General features: G+C 41.2%; 2 protein-coding genes across 9 annotated transcripts in view; one reads left to right on the top strand and one right to left on the bottom strand.

Annotated features, from left to right (window-relative positions):
• The first annotated feature begins 1,324 nt into the window (after positions 1-1,324).
• itgb1bp1 (integrin beta 1 binding protein 1) lies at positions 1,325-6,767 on the top strand. Its single transcript, XM_017694350.2, has 7 exons — positions 1,325-1,467; positions 2,740-2,866; positions 2,996-3,074; positions 3,168-3,298; positions 3,542-3,634; positions 5,002-5,151; positions 6,035-6,767. The coding sequence occupies exons 2-7, from the start codon at positions 2,795-2,797 to the stop codon at positions 6,104-6,106; spliced, it is 597 nt and encodes a 198-aa protein (XP_017549839.1). The 5' UTR covers positions 1,325-1,467; positions 2,740-2,794; the 3' UTR covers positions 6,107-6,767.
• A 1,156-nt stretch (positions 6,768-7,923) lies between these two features.
• asap2a (ArfGAP with SH3 domain, ankyrin repeat and PH domain 2a) overlaps positions 7,924-17,405 on the bottom strand; it is a 104,985-nt gene continuing 95,503 nt past the window's right edge. For 4 of the 8 annotated variants that reach the window (XM_037542037.1, XM_037542040.1, XM_037542041.1 and 1 more), the window contains 6 exons: positions 15,867-16,013; positions 15,026-15,152; positions 14,374-14,459; positions 14,170-14,249; positions 11,540-11,659; positions 7,924-10,098 (listed from right to left, as the gene is read on the bottom strand). In XM_037542037.1, the coding sequence (XP_037397934.1) occupies positions 10,024-10,098; positions 11,540-11,659; positions 14,170-14,249; positions 14,374-14,459; positions 15,026-15,152; positions 15,867-16,013 (635 nt within the window). In that variant the 3' untranslated portion in view covers positions 7,924-10,023. The remainder of the gene's footprint in view (positions 10,099-11,539; positions 11,660-14,169; positions 14,250-14,373; positions 14,460-15,025; positions 15,153-15,866; positions 16,014-17,405) is intronic. The other 4 variants (XM_037542042.1, XM_037542046.1, XM_037542038.1 and 1 more) reach the window with 3 other exon arrangements.

Here is a 17,405-nt window from a genome sequence, read left to right as displayed (position 1 = left end):
TGCGCGTTTTCTTTAAGCATTTCTCATACAGTTTTAAAGGAACTGGACCGAGTTCTGTTAGAGGGAACCAACTGCAAGCGGCCTCAGTTCGTTTCGCGGTCGCAGTGTAAGTGAACTATAAAGAGGACTCGGTTTTCTTTCTGGTCCTTTGAGATCTCAGACCTATCAGGTGACCAGCAGTACCGCCAGGCCCGCCTGCTGCTCTCCTATTGGCCGCGCTGAAACCATTGGCCGAAGTGCATCGCGCAAAATTGGGAAAATGGCCCTGCGGGTCCGCCGTGGGGGGCTCCTCACTGGAGCACCACCCTGCGAGGTTCATTCATTCAGTGTTCATAGTGAAAGCAGCTGAAAACTGCGGTTAGCACCGTAAAATCACGCGAGCTCTCGCATCTTATCGCTTCCATCTCCGCGCTGCTGTCCGTCTCAGATCACGGAGACTTTATCCTGAGTAGAACCGAATAAATAATCCTTGGTCTGTTTTACCTGCTGAGCCTCGAGGTCTTCGCCATAAAGCAAAGCTGAAGCGAACTGGGGCCGTTTTGTTTTCACAATCACAAATTAATCGAAACGCAAAACGATATACAAACGAACCGAACTCGAGAGGTGGTCTCAGTTCGCTTCGTTTATGGGCCGTTTAGAGGGGCTTGAGTTCATTTGGCGTCTTCACATATGCTAAAGCGTGAAAACGCCCTCAGGCACATGAGACGCAGTGAGCGCTCTGTGGCCGCAGATCACGTGCAGTTATTTATGTAAACAGACAGTTTATGTGGCAGTTTATTAACACTAATTTAAACACTTTAAATCACTTTTAAATCCTTTAAAAATGTTGGTATCGATACCGGTATCGGGATATTGGCCTCAGTATTGCTTGGTATTGGATCGAAAAGAAAATCAGTGTCACCCGATCCTGCTCTGCCTGATTTGATCAGGCGAAACTCAGACGTTTCAGTGGAATTCGTGTTTAAAGCAATCCAACAAATTGTGTTTTTTTGCAAACTGCCGCTGTGAACGTTTTTGCAGTTAATAAACCCTTGAAAACTTTCAGCATAGTGATTCGTTGCGACTCCTGAACGACTCGCCCTTTTGAAACGAACCGATTCATGAGTGAACTGAATCAAACATTTTGTAGCATGTACGCAGCGCTAATCTCCGCGTGATATGCTGAAGACTTCTTGTAAATAACAATATTTAAAGCCATTGATATTAAAATAGAGTAACGTGTGTATTACAATGTTACGGATGTTAATATATGTATATGAATCGTTCCCAGTTGAGCCGTGTGCACATTTAGTTTTCGGTGAGATTAAGCGGACGCGGCCCCTTTAAGCGCTGCTGGGTGGAGCCGTAAAGGAAGTGAAGTGTCACCGCAAGTCTCGCCAAAACACCGAGCTGTGGAGTCGCCGCTGTAGTGACCCCGCTGCCCCTCAGTCCAGCTCTAAAGTGGCACACAGCACGCCGAGCTCGCAGGTAACGGCCATGCTGCGGCGCTTTTTCGTCTCTGTTTTGAAAACCGGCGGCAGAAACGGAGCTTTGTGCGAGTGAATAACTGAAGCTGGCGGTGGGGTTACGGCCGTGGGTGGGGCCATATGTTTATCCTAGCAACGGCTTTCCGTTACTTCCACCGAAAAGTTTCTCTTTAACAGAGTCGGGGGCGGCGGGCTCTGTAGAGGGAGAGAGGGGAAGACAGGGAGGAAGGGAATCAGAGTTCTGCGAAGTTTCTCACAGTTTTACTACGGTTTCAAGAGGGTTTCGTTTTCGAGGCTGCGGTCGCCCTTTTCACACTAAAGTTCATTAGCTAGGTATTAAAGCGGCGCTCCGGCCAAAATGAATAAATTAAACCATCTGTTGTAAACATGCCTATTCGCCTCCTGCGGTGGTGCCGCAGTAATCTAGAGCAAGATTTTCCGGCTTAAATAGTAGGAAAACCCTTTTGTGATGATATATCTTGAAGGTGGGAGGGATTTTCGCCAAGCAACAAGCACTTTGGCAAATTCTTCAGTACAGGCAGTTTAAACTCTATTTAAATTATTTTAGTAGCTGGCTAATGGAGAAGGATGCCAGATAGCTAGTTAACAGCACCACTACAAAGCAAAATTAACGTCTCTATTTCTTCGCCTCTAAATGTACAGGATGTACAGATATTGTATTACAGTTAGAGAGCAGTGAGGAAATAAATAAGAAAATTATATAAAATTCTGTCCAACCAGCGGGGTTTTGGAAATATAATGCTCGAAATGTACATAGCATAACAGGTAATGTACTAAATGCTGGATTTAGGCTGGAAAGGAATTTCAGCCAAAGCTTGTACTCCATGATCATCTATCTGTGTTTTGCACAGAACTTTAGCAACAAAAAATGAGCACTTGTGCTCTTCATTTAGGATTTGTGAATGGACAACTCCTAGTTCTGGCAGATCTGGAGAAGCGTAGGAGCTATAGCATTTTTCCAGTTGTAAGCCTATTCTAGCAGTTGGACTGACTGCATGCCATTTCTGTAATGTTAGTACAGAAATTGTATTTATTTGTTTACCTTATATTTAGTTGTAATTACGCAGTATGTTATCCTATTACAATGTGATTACAACACATTGCTAATGCTCTTTAAACTCCCTGCCAATTGCATTGGGATGTAAGACTGTAACAGCGAGGAGAAACAAAGACTGAAATATGATCTGTTTACCTGATGCTCAGGCCATGTTTAGGAGTCTCCTTTCACGAAAGTTCATTCAACTGCCTTTAGGTCCTGCCATCTGCTGGAAAGCTGGAGGCCTGGAGTGCCGGCGTCATGGTGAAGAATGTTCCGCAAGGTCAAGAAGCGCCACAGCAGCAGCAGCTCCCAAAGTAGTGAGATCAGTACCAAGAGCAAGGTGAGCTCTACCCTCTGACAGCATTCAGAGAAAGAAATAAATGTAGAATTTGGAGAGTGAATTTAGGTAGAATTAACAACTTTTTCCCTTCTGCATAATGGGATTCACTTTTACCCTCACCTTGTCAAGTCTGTAGATTCCAGTCTTGGAGGTCTGTCCAGGTCCAGCACAGTCGCCAGCCTCGATACAGACTCCACCAAGAGCTCAGGTTAGCCTTCCTACTTTCTTCATGAACAACTCACAGTGTTCAGCAATTTAAAATCCATAGTCAAATGACATCTTCTTCATGTTGAACCTGTAGGCAACAGTGCATCTGAAACTTGTGCCGAGTTCAGAGTGAAATATGTGGGAGCTATTGAGAAGCTGCACTTTGAGATGAGCAAGACCCTCCAGGAGCCGCTGGACCTGATCAGCTACATTGATGCAGCTCAGGTAATGGTTGGTTGGTTTGCTTGCTTGGTTCTGACATACACTTGCATAATAACAGTCTAAATTCACTCTTTCATCTCTAAATAGAACCAGTTTGAACAGTATGAACAGAATCCTTTAATAGAAAGTGTATTGACCATTTTTTTGAGGAATCTCAACTGCATTTTCAGCTAACTTTAAACCTGTAACATCATAGCCACTGGCCATGTTTAATTCTTGGAAAAATCTGTTGCATTCTCTCCAAAGCAAGACGGAAAGCTGCCATTTGTGCCTGGAGAAGAGGAGATGATCCTGGGAGTGTCCAAGTATGGAGTCAAAGTGGCATCTTTGGACCAATGTGTGAGTCTCATTATAATACTGTTCATTCAGGTTTGTCATGCTAAAGCAAGCATCAGTCACACTATGGGGTTTTCAGTTTACAGCATTGCAGTTCCCTCACACAACATTCAGGTCTAACTGCAACTACTCAAACACTTTACATATTTTTTGTGTGTATTTCATTTGAATGCTGTTGAAATAAAACATTATTTCTCCAAAAAAGTAATTTTACCGTAAAATACTATCTTGATTTATTTATTTATTTATTTATAATCAGATTTTTTAACAGTGTGCAAGTGCTTTATTAGGAATATCTTTACACCTACCTATTCATGTAATTATGTAATCAGCTCATGTGGCAGTAGTGCAGTGCATAAAATTGTGCAGATACAGTTTCTGGTAATGTTCACATCAGTGATCACAATGGGATAAAAAAAATGATCTCAGTGTTTTTTGAAAGTGGTTTCTATAACTGGCTGGTGGAGGTGGTGTGATGAATGTTTTCTTGGCGCACTTTGGGCCATTTAATACCAATCAGTAATCACATTCCACAGCTTAGTTGACCAATAGGACACCTGTAGGATGTGGTAGAATTGGAGATTCACAGTGTAAAAGTGCACCTGAAAAATCTGCAAGTATTGCGTGATGCAGTCATATCAGCATGGACCAGGATCTCAAAGGAGTGTTTCGAACATCTTGAATCCATACTATCAATAACTGAGGCTGTCTTGAGAGCAGTAGGAGGCCCTACATGCCCTACACGGATGCCAAACTCCTGCCCTCATAACGATTATATTACAGTTAGAGACGCACTGATCATGAATCTTTATGACCAATTTCACTTCTGATTCTGATTCATTTCTTTTGCCCAGAACTCACACTGTGTGGGTTAAATGACCACTTAAAACACACTAGCACATTCCTGGGACTTTGTCTTAGCCAAAATCACAATATAACAAGATTCTGAGCCTTATGAGTGATTTTCTTGTTTTGTTGTGTCTATATACGTGTGTTGTTTTGTTAATTTTGTTTTGTTTTGTTAATCACTCGGAAGCACAGTGTTTGTTACTATCTTTTTATTTTTACACTGTAAAACCCAGTAAAATGTAATTCACAAAAAATTAAATAAATAATAAATGTAGTGATTGCTTTATTGGAGCAATTCCAATGGTGCACCCTTAATCCCAAATCTCAAATTTCATCATATTTTTGAGAAGTGCCCAATTTTAACTAAAACCAAACTGAACCAACATTTAATACATTTGATATAATATAAAAAAAGAATGCATTTTTTGCACCCTTAATATGGATGTATGTGTGTATTTGTTTGTTTTGTGCTACAATTGGACTTTCTATAAAACTCCAATGCTATTGTCTTATCCCATCAGGATGTGTTGCACCGCCACCCCCTCTACCTGATCGTACGCATGCTGTGCTATGACGATGGTCTGGGTGCTGGGAAGAACCTGTTGGCACTCAACACCACTGACGGCAAGCAGCAGGAGTGCAGCATCTGGGTCTACCAGTGCAGCAGCACGGTGAGCATTTATATCAGACCCTTTAGTTCACCTGGGGGCCTAACACTCAACACTGCTGTGTTTTTACCCTATTTTAACCTACTAGATAGTGTGGGGGATTATTAGTCGCTTTATTATCAGAGTATGGGGTGTTATGAGTTCAGATCATGTTAGATTTTTGATGAATGATTAATCTAGTCTTAACATTTTTTACAGTGGCTTGTTAATTTCACCTTACAGCAGCGGAAGAGACAAAGCGATCACACAGATTTTTCCATGTATTGAACGTTTATTGTTGCTTTTGTTTGTATTTGCTTTATCTTAGAGAGTCAGTATTTCCAGTAATATAATAATGTAAATAATATAAAACAAAGTTTGTTTCAGATAAATTGGTAAAATGATTCTAATGTCTTTGTACTCTGAAGCTTCATAGTTTCAAGTAATTTGGAGAAAGCTGAAGAAAGAGAATATAGATGTGTCCAGAATAATGAACAAAGCTGTAGATGCTGATAAAATGATGGCGAAAGCTCTGTAGCATCAAGCCTCACGTTAGACAACTGGACAATAATTGACTAGAAATACATAATTACAGCATATCATTTATTTGGGTCTCTAAGATTTCAATGCACATATCGTCAATTGTCAAAGTATCTTTTTTTTTTTTAATCATTTGGACACGTCAGATGACCTTTACATTGTGTGAATGAACCAATAGAAATGCTCCAAAGTAGTTAGAAATAGATTATTTATTTAGTTTTTGCTTTTTCCTGTAACTATTAAGATACTTTCTTTTTTTTGACAGTAACAATATGTAGGTCATTATTGAAATAAGTAATCATTTGAAGGCTATTGTAGTGAATTACAGTATTAAGGGATGTCTAAAACTCTATTTTGCCTCCTACAGGAGCAAGCCCAGGCCATCTGTAAAGTGCTGTCAGCATCCTTCGACTGTGCCCTGGCTTCAGAAAAGTCCTGAGGCCCTACACTGTTTTCCTCCATGCCTCTTGGTCTCTGTCTCACTTTTTTTTTGAAGGCCAGGCCTCTTTTTAGAGCTCAACAGATGAGCAAAACGCCATCCCTCAGACTCTAGAAACACTGGCTAATGTTTACGGTATTGGTAGAAGTTGCCCTTTTCACACTGACCTGAGGTCAAGATCAGGTACAACTGCTCTAAGATCAGTGTAGAAGGGCAACCTCTCCAGGGAGCAGTGTTTACATCACTCATTATTTTATCTTATTTAGCATCCTCTGCTCCTAGCATCGCTGCCTCCATCACGCAAAGCTCTGCCTACCAAGTTTGGGCAGTGTCTATTTTTGTAACGTAATTTAATCTTATTTAATGTAAATATACATTGAGCTCAGTGCACAGTTTCTGCCATGGCCCAGTAACTCTTCGGTTCCTGAGCACCTCATGGGATTAATGCTTTCAGTGGTACAGTAATTACAGTTAGTACAGAGGAGGACAAGGATACGTTCATCAAAAATGCTGTAAATTGGAGTTCTATAGAGCACTCTCTGACATTCAGTGCTGTTTGGAGCACACCCCCTTGCTGACCTCCCCCACTCTCCTGGTCCAGATGGGACTGGGCCAGTTAACACGGTACAATAAAATCAAACTTTTCATTTATTGGAATTAACTTGCTTCTTTTTTTGTTTTTTTGGAATCCTCTTGCCACTATAGTCAATATACAGGCTATAGTCCATCTGTTGCTCTCTTTGTTACTTTGTTAGCCCCCTTTCACCCTGTTCCTCAATAATCAGGACCACCACCAGAATCAGTCTCGGCGCTGCATTGACGGGCACTAATGACAGGGTGGTGGTGTGTTGGTGTATTTCTGTTTTGCACTGATACGAGTGGATCAGACACAGCAGTGCTGCTGGAGTTTTTAAACACCTCACTGAGAATAGTCCACTAACCAAATAGATCCAGCCAGCAGCGTCCTATGACCACTGATGAAGGACTAGAGGATGACACAAACTGCATATCAACAGATGAGCTATCAGCAAGGTAGATGTGTCTAATAGAGTGGACAGTAAGTGGACACAGTGTTTTAAAACCCCAGCACTGCTGTGTCTGATCCACTCATACCAGCGCAACATATAATTGGGATGTAATGATTCTGAGACTAAAGCCAACAAATGTCCACAGGCTTGTATCGCAGTTCCAGAAGATGAAACATTACTAATGTCACAAAACCTTTTTTCATTGCACAATTAATACCAGTAGTGGCAGATATATCCTAATAAGAATTTCAACCAGTATATGTTTTATCATTGGTGTTATACAGGTAAACACAGTGTCAAACAGTGCAAAACATGCAGAGTGGTTGTAAATCAGTGTAGCTTTGTACAGGCAGTCAGCCCATTTGTCCTAACTAGCATACAAGTTCAGAAATACTGAATTTGTTGCCATGGTGATAGCATTCAAATGGGAAGCTTTCAGCTTTGCGATCAGCTGTGCTTCACAAAACTTTCCTCGTGTAATGCGCTGACGCTCTAAACTTCCAGCACTGTGCATAATGAATGATCCCTGAGTAGTTACTAGTTCTACGGTTACCAATGTCCTCCACTAGATGGTGATCTTGTTGTATTTTAGGCATAGTTATGATCAGAGACATTGAAATAGTACGGAAAAGTGAAAACAACACAATTATACTATACTGTCTATTATCTTCCAGAAAACCATGAGACAAGAGTTTCTACATGAATTAAATAGTTTATGCAGTACTTTAAAAAAGCTGAGAAAAAAAGCTGTCAAGTTATCTGAAAAAAAGTAAGACGACTACATCTGGGTTTGGTTTACTTCCAGTTTTTCCATTTATTTGTACAGTATTAGAGTCAACAGAATGACACAGTAAATAAGAGGGAATCAAGGTGGATTGTTTTCCTTGGTTAGAGGCGTCTTCTGGAGCTCTACACACACACACACACACACACACACACACACACACCTAACCTGGGTTGATACATGACAATGAAGCAGATGTTTTATAAGTTTAGTTTTCTGTTTACAATTAAATATACACATATAAAGTCTTCAGTTATTTACAAGTCCAGATAGACAGCTACTATTTCCAGTGAGTTAAAAGGCAGAGGAATATTCTAGAAGATAATTACAAGTCTCCTCTTGCTGCTAAAGTTACAGGTCACTGTGAATCAAGCTCAACAGGGACTAACTTTTTTTTAATTAAACGTTATATAACACATTCTATTGAGTTGCTCTGCAACCAAACCAAAAAGTCCATCACATAAAACATATTCCTGTACAATATTACATCTGCAATCTCCACTTGTGAGGAAGGTGTGTGTTGCACTGTTACTGCCTATGAGGAATGGTTTTGGCTTTGCCTTCAAATGGTTACAGAGAAATCAAGAGAAGGGAGTTGGTCCTGTCCTATACAATCTAAAACATGGGCAGACATGAACATTACTCAAAAAACAAGCCTTAAAAAATTCATGGAAAGCTGCTGGGTATAGTGTGGCTACTGGATATGTTAATGCTAGCACTGATGCTATTATGTCAAAAAGGAGTGAACTGAATGTCTGAATGAATGGTTTAGTCCAGCCTAGTTGCTATTTTCGATACACATAGTGACTCCACAAGGGGAAACCACTATCTACTCTCTTGCCATGAACAGTGAAATCCTGAAGGAAAGAGCAGGATGCCTAGTGAGTGCAGACTGAGCATAAACAGGAAAACAGCAGGTCAGGGGCATTGCAGCGACCAGTCGTACAAACTACTTACTCTTGAAGCCAAGGCCCTTACAAGCCTCCTTCTTCTTGAACGTTGTGCTACGAACGATTCCATGTCATCACAGCCATCACTCCCCTTTGGATTAAGCAGCAGATCTCACATTTAACAACATCACATTCTCTCTTTCTCACACACATAGTCATAACAAAACTTCATATCTTTGAAATGATAACTTTATAGAAGAAGGTGAAAATGTCCTTAACTTTTAAATTACGTTCATGTAATGACTATAACTTCAAATAATTTTGGAATATGTTTGGGCAATGTAAAGAGCAGCCAGCTCTTTCAATTCGTGCACAAAATATTTTTTTTTATATGATTACGACATATATGCACAGACATTCGTTTGCCTATCCCTTTCACACACAAATACAGTTTCTCTTCTTGCCCCTCTCTCACACATACAGGCATGCAATGCAGGGCCAAGGCTCTCCCAGATGTGAAGAGAGGAAGTTCTATTTATATGTTCCAAAATGGGCCACTGAGTGTAGAAATGGGGACAGTGGAGCGCCCCCTAGGGGAGGCAGCACCAGGACGATCCTCCTGGGTTAGCACCAAACGGTCCTTCAAAAGTCAAGCCACCTCCATTTCTTCTTCTCTGGTCATGTCATACATGGAATGCAAATGAACAGGACTGGATTCGCAGATATGCAGATAGGTACAAATGGCAACATAATAAACCAGCCACCTCCTGTTCCACTGGATCTAGAACCTCTAAAGATATGAACTGTGCACTTTTTTCTGAACAGAGCCTTCATTTCCACCAATGTTGTCCTCTCTTGCACTGTGTCCAGGAGAGATACAGTCAAAAGTGCATTAACTGTGTCAAAACCACTGACTACAATCATTTTTTTTTCTGGTCATCAATAGTAAAAAGGGTCAAAAAGGCTTCCACAGTCTTTAAGGACTGATACTACTAGTTGTAAAGACATTCAAGAATGAGAAGCATCAAACGCTGTTTGCACAAGTTGATCCAACAAGACGTCCCAGGGCTGGCTGGTGAAAGATGCAGGTCCAGGAAGTCGTGTAGGCACAAGCTTTATGATGGTGATGGTGATGATGACAATGATGAGGACAATCAATAAGCCAAAGCATGTAGATATGGGAGGTGATCTGGTCATCCCGGGTCAGCATTGCCGTCAATCCACCATAAAGTGTACAAATGTAACAGGGAAGGCGCCTCTCCTCATTGGTTCTCCCTCTATATGGCCAAGCTGAAAGAAAATCAAAAGAATGTAAGTCACTGTGCATTATTTTAAACCCTTGATCACCAACTGTCCTCCTGAACATCTACTTTCCTTTAGAGTTTAGCTTTAATCTGCATCTAACATGCTTCCCCCAACATACCAAACACTAAAGCATCTGATCCAACCATTTGAGGACTTCTGAAGAAGTTAATTAGCTGGAGAAGGTGTGGCAGGTTCTGGTTGGATCTAGATTTTGAAGGAAGGTAGATCTACAGGACTTCTATTTTGCTATTCAAAATAAGTAGTCAGCCTACACGTCTTCTGAATGTTTATTATGATAAAATATTGGAATATCCAGGGGGTGGTTCTTTGGGGATTTTGCCTTTGCATGAACCTCTTCACCATAGCCATTTTTAAGTAAATATGTTTTAGGCTGGCATCAGGCAGCGTATTCAAAACCAGTTAATGTGAGGCATTAAATCTGTGAGGTATTACACTGTTCAGACGTTTGGTTCCTAACACTGTGAACAATGTGACTGTGACTCACTGTGACTCAAACTTTCTCTAGGAAGGAGCATTTCACATCAAACCACTCGAAATGACACATATATACATTAAATAGTAAAAACAAGTCTGGCACCAAATAGTGGATACTGAATTTTGCACATGCTTTTGTCCATTTTTATTGATAACAGCATATCATACATACAATATCATACATACAGTCACTGCAAAAGAAAGTCTGTTTAATGCTATTTAACAGTTTGACAAGGTGTGATGCAGATGTGTGAAGATTCAAAGGGTGTCCATAAACTTCCATTACGTGGTAAGCACATCATCCTTTAGACACCAAACATGTTTTGACTGACTGACTAAATCTGTGGTAACAGAAAAGTTGTTTACATCTGATTTTTGGCCAAACTGTTCCTTCAAACAAAATAAATGGTAAATGAACATGTATAACCTTCAGTGTTCTTCAACAACAGACTGAGCGCTCGTACAAAGTCAGTGCACAAACAACAGCTTTGTGGCGTGTGCACTGGAAACAAATGACCTCTTGTTCACTTCCTGTACTAAAGTTGTGCGCGGCCATCACTGCTGATAAACAAAACAAGCATGCCTGGCGGAAACATGTTCCTTGGAGTCACTGAAGCACATCTGTAAGTAAATGCCACTAAAGTCTCGTCAATGGCGAGTTGGAGATTTGGCTCCGTTGAGGGCTAATGACTAAATACAGTCAGTGGAAAGAGATGGATCTGGGAGGAAAGCAACAGCTGGCCTGCATTCATAACAAGAAAGACTGTGGGGGAAGAATGAGGTCATAACATATGTTCAAGCAGCCATGGTAACCAGAACTTGATAAAACAACTCTCTCTTTCTCTCCCTGTTCCGAATCATGACCTCGGCCGTCCTTCCTACTTCCTTACAAAGCCAGCTTCTTCCCATCACACAGAGAACGGACACTCACCCACCACTCCTGGTCTTCCTCTCCATCCACCACAATCACCTCACCCTCTGTGAAAGTCAGCTCGTCTGGGTTATCGGCCACGCAGTTGTAGATGGCCTTCACCCGCTTCGGCCTCTGCTTCTGATGCACACACGCAAATTTACAAAGGATGTGTCAGACAGTTTTGCAACGTGAGCATCTGTTTTCATCTCGAAATGTAAGGTTGGGAATTATGATCCTACAAGATATTTAGTATTTCTAATTCTAGTAATTCTAATTTCCAGTATTAATTTGCAAACAAATTGTAACAGACAAAACAGTAGTGCAAAAAAGGCTATAAAAATCCATGAGTGCAATGATTTCTTTCATCATCATTTAGTGACCGTACAAGGGACAGTTGTCGTTTTCCTGCCTAACTATAAGCAGTAAGAGAGCAGGACAGCATTGCCAGCAGAGCTGCACTGCCTCGGGCAGTGGGGCGGATTAAGTGCCTTGCCAAAGGGCTTAACCAAGAATACCCAGTCAGTCCTGGGATTTGAACCCACAAACTCCCGGTTGCTAGTTCACCTCAGCTACCACTAGGCTTCAATTGGCAAAGATAAATGAATACTTCATTTATCCATTCAGCTTACTACTATTACTTGCTATTATTCAGTTTGTACAGTTACTTTACACTGCTGTTGTTTACAGGCTCTGTATTATTGATCTAAACCTTGGTCTCAACAAGACTACCACACACTGGACACGCCATGCTTCTCAGACAATAAATAATAATAAAGGCATTACAGTGAGAGCTTCAATGAACATCAAGCTCTAATTAATTCTGCATTCTACGCATGCAGACTTAATGGAATGAAACACAATCTGGTGAATTTATCATATTTTGATACCAGTTAACTAGTTATGAGGTGAGATTATGATGTGATGTGGTAAGATTATCTTAAAGACTTTAGATTGACTAACGTCATCTACCGTCAGTCTGTTGTCTCTTTCTGGGTTTAATTTAATGCAGCAACAGCAAAATGCTGTGTGTCAATGCCAGCATGTGCACCTTCATCAAAAACAATAGTTTAAAATGTTTGGACACTTGCTACGTCTTTTTTATGATACATGCAGCTATTCAGTGTTCCAGAAGCACTGACATTACCCAGCATAGACCCAGAAAAGAATACTGTGACCAAAGTCATCATGATAATATTATATTGCCCATCCCATCGGACACGTCTTGCGTTTTATTGCATTTTATTGATCTACCAGGATGGACATATAGTAGAAAAACCTGTTAAGGAGGGAGGGAAGTACATAAATAGAGGAATCTAACTGAACGTGGCAAAATCTGTCAGGGCTTAAAGTGCCAGGTGTAAAATATTAAATTAAATGAGTAATATTACTACTAAATATCCAGAAAAATTAAAAAAAAAAAAAAAATCTCAGAACTGTATAAATGTGGCACTAATATTCTTTATCCTATAGATCTATGTCTACATCTACCCACTGTATCCATGATGCACTAAAAACATTATTCAGCTTTTATTCAGCTGTGTCTTAAAGAAGGTAAGGTTTTTATTCAGTTTAGCACTGGCTGTGCATCAAGTGGATGAAAATGGATGAATGGCTGTTCCTGCTAGCTCAGTTATGCTTGCTTGGTCAACTTTTTCACAATACATTTCTGGGAGCTGTGGGGGTGGGACAGCCCACATCAGCTATGTGATTGATGAGGGTGTTGCTTCTGTAAGTACTACCTAAAATTAGGACTGCCCAGTTGTCCAAAAAATGGACAATGTTGGCAACGTACATGAGCCATTTATTGCGCATTTGGAAAGTTATTCACAGGACATACTCTGCACAAGACCGAGATTAACCTACTAGCCTACTTGTAGATAATGCTGCATAACCATCTTGGTGATTCCTATTGGCTGAGTACTACTACAGAAATAAATTAGTACCACTCAAATACTTCTATACCAACAAATCATCCCTGTCGGAACCTTTTGTATTTCCATTTCCATTATTCTTTTAGACATGATCTGAAAACAGCAAGTGTCTTTTACATTGCATGAAAACACTATGATGAACAGATTAATATAAGTGCTCCAAAATTGGTTGGTATTAAAAAAAAAAAAAAAAAAAAAAAAAAAAAGATCATGTTAAAAGTTAGGAATGTTTTTTTACCTTCTCCTGCAAATTTACCAACTGGGAGATACAAAGTTTTATTCAGACAGCGACAATATGTTACTTCTGAACAGCTGCCTCATGCTGCTTTCACACGGAATGCAGTAGGCACTGTGCTTGCTGCTCACGTCAGGGGAAGCTGCTTCCACACCACGCGCAGTATGCGCAGATGGTTGGGTGTGAAAGTGAGTGTCACTCTCTGTCCATGTTGGAGCAAACTACCAGACACACACTGCTCTCCTATTGGCCGAGTCTTGGCCAAAAGATGAAAACATCTGAACTTTATATGACATGTCTCTGCATTCCGTTTAACCTAATGTGCACAATGTGATTGAAAGTGCAGTGGTCAATTTTCTGCATTCACTGTAAAATCATAAAAATTCCAACTATTCAGCGTCATACAATACTTCCAACAATACTTCCATACTGAACTGCTACTTTCACACTTCAGTCACTTCCTCTGATGTAGTGAAACTTACTGGGTACCCTTTCCTGGATATGTGGCCTGGAGGCAGAGACTGACCAGTCGTATTTTGAGGGCATCCGGGAACTTCCTTTGCTGTTCATCAAAACACAGGAAATGACATCTCAGTAAAAACAAAGCACTCAAGTCTTGAGCTTTCAAAGTCTTAACCACGCACAGCCAACGGCTTCCACTTGGAGCATTTAAAACATCAACTTACAGTTCAAGTTGTTTCTTTGACATCTACCTGGTCTCTCTATGGAGTCCGAGCGCACCAGAGGGCCTTTGCTGTAGCTTTTGTCTGAGCTGCAACCAACAAACGCAAGAAAATAAATAAATAAGCTTTCGGTTCACAGGCGCTTTGAGCTGCACAGAGGTTATCCTACTTTCCCATCTCAATACACAGTTAAATCATCCACACTCAGAGCCATGCAGGGACCATTAGCACACTATGTGCCCTACTTCTCTGCTCCTCCGGCTCTTCGTGCTTGAAAGAGGGCCTTGAATACGAATTAATGACCCTGGCAAAGCAGCACTTCCCTGCAGGTTTTTTCCACCTCCCTGGCATTCTATATGGGCAAAGTCACCTTTGCGTTTGATGGAGAGAGGCTCACTGAGAACCACAGAGAGACCTTCCCCATAAGAGCCTCAGGGCTGATAGCAATGTACCGTGTTATTCTGTCATTCAAAAGAGTGGGGGATAATCTTAACATACGGTTCATAAGAACGTCAGATGTCTTACTTTAATCATAGTTTAGTGTTTCACATATCATCCTTGTGATATCCAACAGCTTTTCTGACCAGTTCATATCAAATTGGGTATTCAGAAACGTGTGTGTGTATGCGTATGTGCATGTGTACACAGGTCTGACCTTGTTGTTGTACTCCTGTTGATACTCTGGCCTGGAGGCAGCTGTCCTGGTTTGGACTGCATGTTCATGGCTTCCATCACACTGGCCGTCTTAGCCACAGGGGGAGGGGGGCCACCCGGTGCTATGACTGCAAAGATCACAATATCAGTGATGCAGCCAAGTGCCAACACAACTCAGACAGACAGCGCACAGTGCAAAATGTATTTCTGATCCAAAAATATTTGTGGTTTTGATCTTCCAACTCTTAGAAGTTGCATTTATCGCCCGCAATAACAAAGGCCTGTTATAATTTTAGCTCACTGAAAGAAAGTGGGAGAACAGTTATTCTGAACTTGATGAAAAGCTACTGTTGTGCATACAGTGATGTTTTGTCGGAAGAATAGAACATCACCTACATTTCTGCTGTGTTTGAACACATTGAAACACAATGAAGTCGGAAGTGCAGACTTGAACCCGTTTATTCACAATGTAATTTCAATGTAAATATAATTTGAGTATATAACGTGTGTATGGAAGTGAAAGAAAAGCATCTGCTCCCTAAATTAAATACAACTATGCAGTTATCTACACCAACTGTGGTTATGTTAGTAATAGATTAATCTACTGTCTACAGTGTAACTGAAAAGGGAATTCTTCTGGTTTTTTGTTCTTTTTTTTTTTAATTCCACATTAGTAAATGGTTAAGATGTAAACAAAGTCCTTCAGAGTGATGTGATTTGAAATGCTTTGTGTGAAATGATGCCATGTTTTGAAACTTTTATAATGATAACATACTACATCAAACTACATCAAAAAATGTATGACTTGACTAATGTTGTTGCGTCATAGCGTACAGACTCACAGGAGGTGGAGGTGACCCGCATGGGCGGAACAGGTGGGTGCATGTTGGGGGGATCGGAGGAGGACCTCTGTCTGCCTGCCAGGTCTATACAGCCTGGCTTCCATCCTGAGGAGCCCTGAATCCCTCCACTGAGACCAGCCAACTGAGCTGTAAAGAGAGGTTGAAAATAGAGAATGAGAGAGAGTCAGAGAGAGAAACAGAGAGAAACATTAGTCAGACCAAAGACGAAAGCTCTCCCAGTTTCGTTGTGGCGCAGAAGAGGCTGCTTTTTGTTTCTCTACATGAAGGGGAAAGTTCCAGAATGTGTCGTTTCTTTTTCTAGGCTTTGGCTCGGCTCCAGGCCAGCATTGCTCCATTCGGCCTTAATAACATTAGAGTCTCTGAGGACACAATATGAACCCTGCAACTGAGGCCTGTTGTCAAGAGAATAGTCACGCATCCAACAACAAGAACCAAGCCTCTTTACAACAAATGATGGTGTTATAGTTTCTCTATATGTTATGATGTTATTTCTATCAACTACAGCACCAATGATGGATAAAGGAGTATTTTGGCAAAAAATGTGATTTGCATAATCCAGCCATTGGAGCATGGATCTCCAGCCTACCCCAATCACTTTACTCTGACTGGCTGCATATAGCTCCCTAGTTTTTAAATATTTTGTAAAATATTAAAAACATTTAATACAAATAATATTTTTTGCCATACCTCCCAGATTTTGTCGGGAAAAATATTTTATACACACACACACACACACACACACACACTACTCAAAAAAATAAAGGGAACACTTCAACAACACAATAAAACTCCAAGTAAATCAAACTTCTGTGAAATCAAACTGTCCACAACACTGACTGACAATCAATTTCACAGCTGCTGTGCAAATGGAACAGACAACAGGTGGAAATTATTGGCAATTAGCAAGACACACTCAATAAAGGAGTGGTTCTGCAGGTGGGGACCACAGACCACTTCTCAGTACCTTTCTGCTTTCTGGCTGATGTTTTGGTCACTTTTGAATGTTGGTGGTACTTTCACACTCGTGGTAGCATGAGACGGACTCTACAACCCACACAAGTGGCTCAGGTAGTGCAGCTCATCCAGGATGGCACATCAATGCGAGCTGTGGCAAGAAGGTTGCTGTGTCTGTCAGCGTAGTGTCCAGAGGCTGGAGGCGCTACCAGGAGACAGGCCAGTACACCAGGAGCCTGCAACATCCTTCAGAATGACCGGTTTGGCAGTGAGTCAGTAATGGTGTGGGTGGCATTTCTTTGGAGGGCTGCACAGCCCTCCATGTGCTCGCCAGAGGTAGCCTGACTGCCATTAGGTACCGAGATCCTCAGACCCCTTGTGAGACCATATGCTGGTGCGGTTGGCCCTGGGTTCCTCCTAATGCAGGACAATGCTAGACCTCATGTGGCTGGAGTGTGTCAGCAGTTCCTGCAAGATGAAGGCACTGAAGCTATGGACTGGCCCGCCCGTTCCCCAGACCTGAATCCGATTGAGCACATCTGGGACATCATGTCTCGCTCCATC

The sequence above is a fragment of the Pygocentrus nattereri genome, chromosome 10 (genome assembly GCF_015220715.1).
Source record: "Pygocentrus nattereri isolate fPygNat1 chromosome 10, fPygNat1.pri, whole genome shotgun sequence".
In the NCBI taxonomy this organism is placed as follows: Eukaryota; Metazoa; Chordata; class Actinopteri; order Characiformes; family Serrasalmidae; genus Pygocentrus; species Pygocentrus nattereri.
The sequence above is the reverse complement of the archived record's forward strand: the minus strand, read 5'-3'. Positions and strand labels throughout refer to the sequence as shown.

Excerpts from the sequence above, each read along its gene's own strand:
- itgb1bp1 (XM_017694350.2), top strand. The coding sequence starts at position 2,795 with ATGTTCCGCAAGGTCAAGAAGCGCCACAGCAGCAGCAGCTCCCAAAGT. Across the intron at positions 3,075-3,167 it reads AGACTCCACCAAGAGCTCAG|GCAACAGTGCATCTGAAACT; the intron begins GTTAGCCTTCCT and ends TTGAACCTGTAG. Across the intron at positions 3,299-3,541 it reads GCTACATTGATGCAGCTCAG|CAAGACGGAAAGCTGCCATT; the intron begins GTAATGGTTGGT and ends TTCTCTCCAAAG.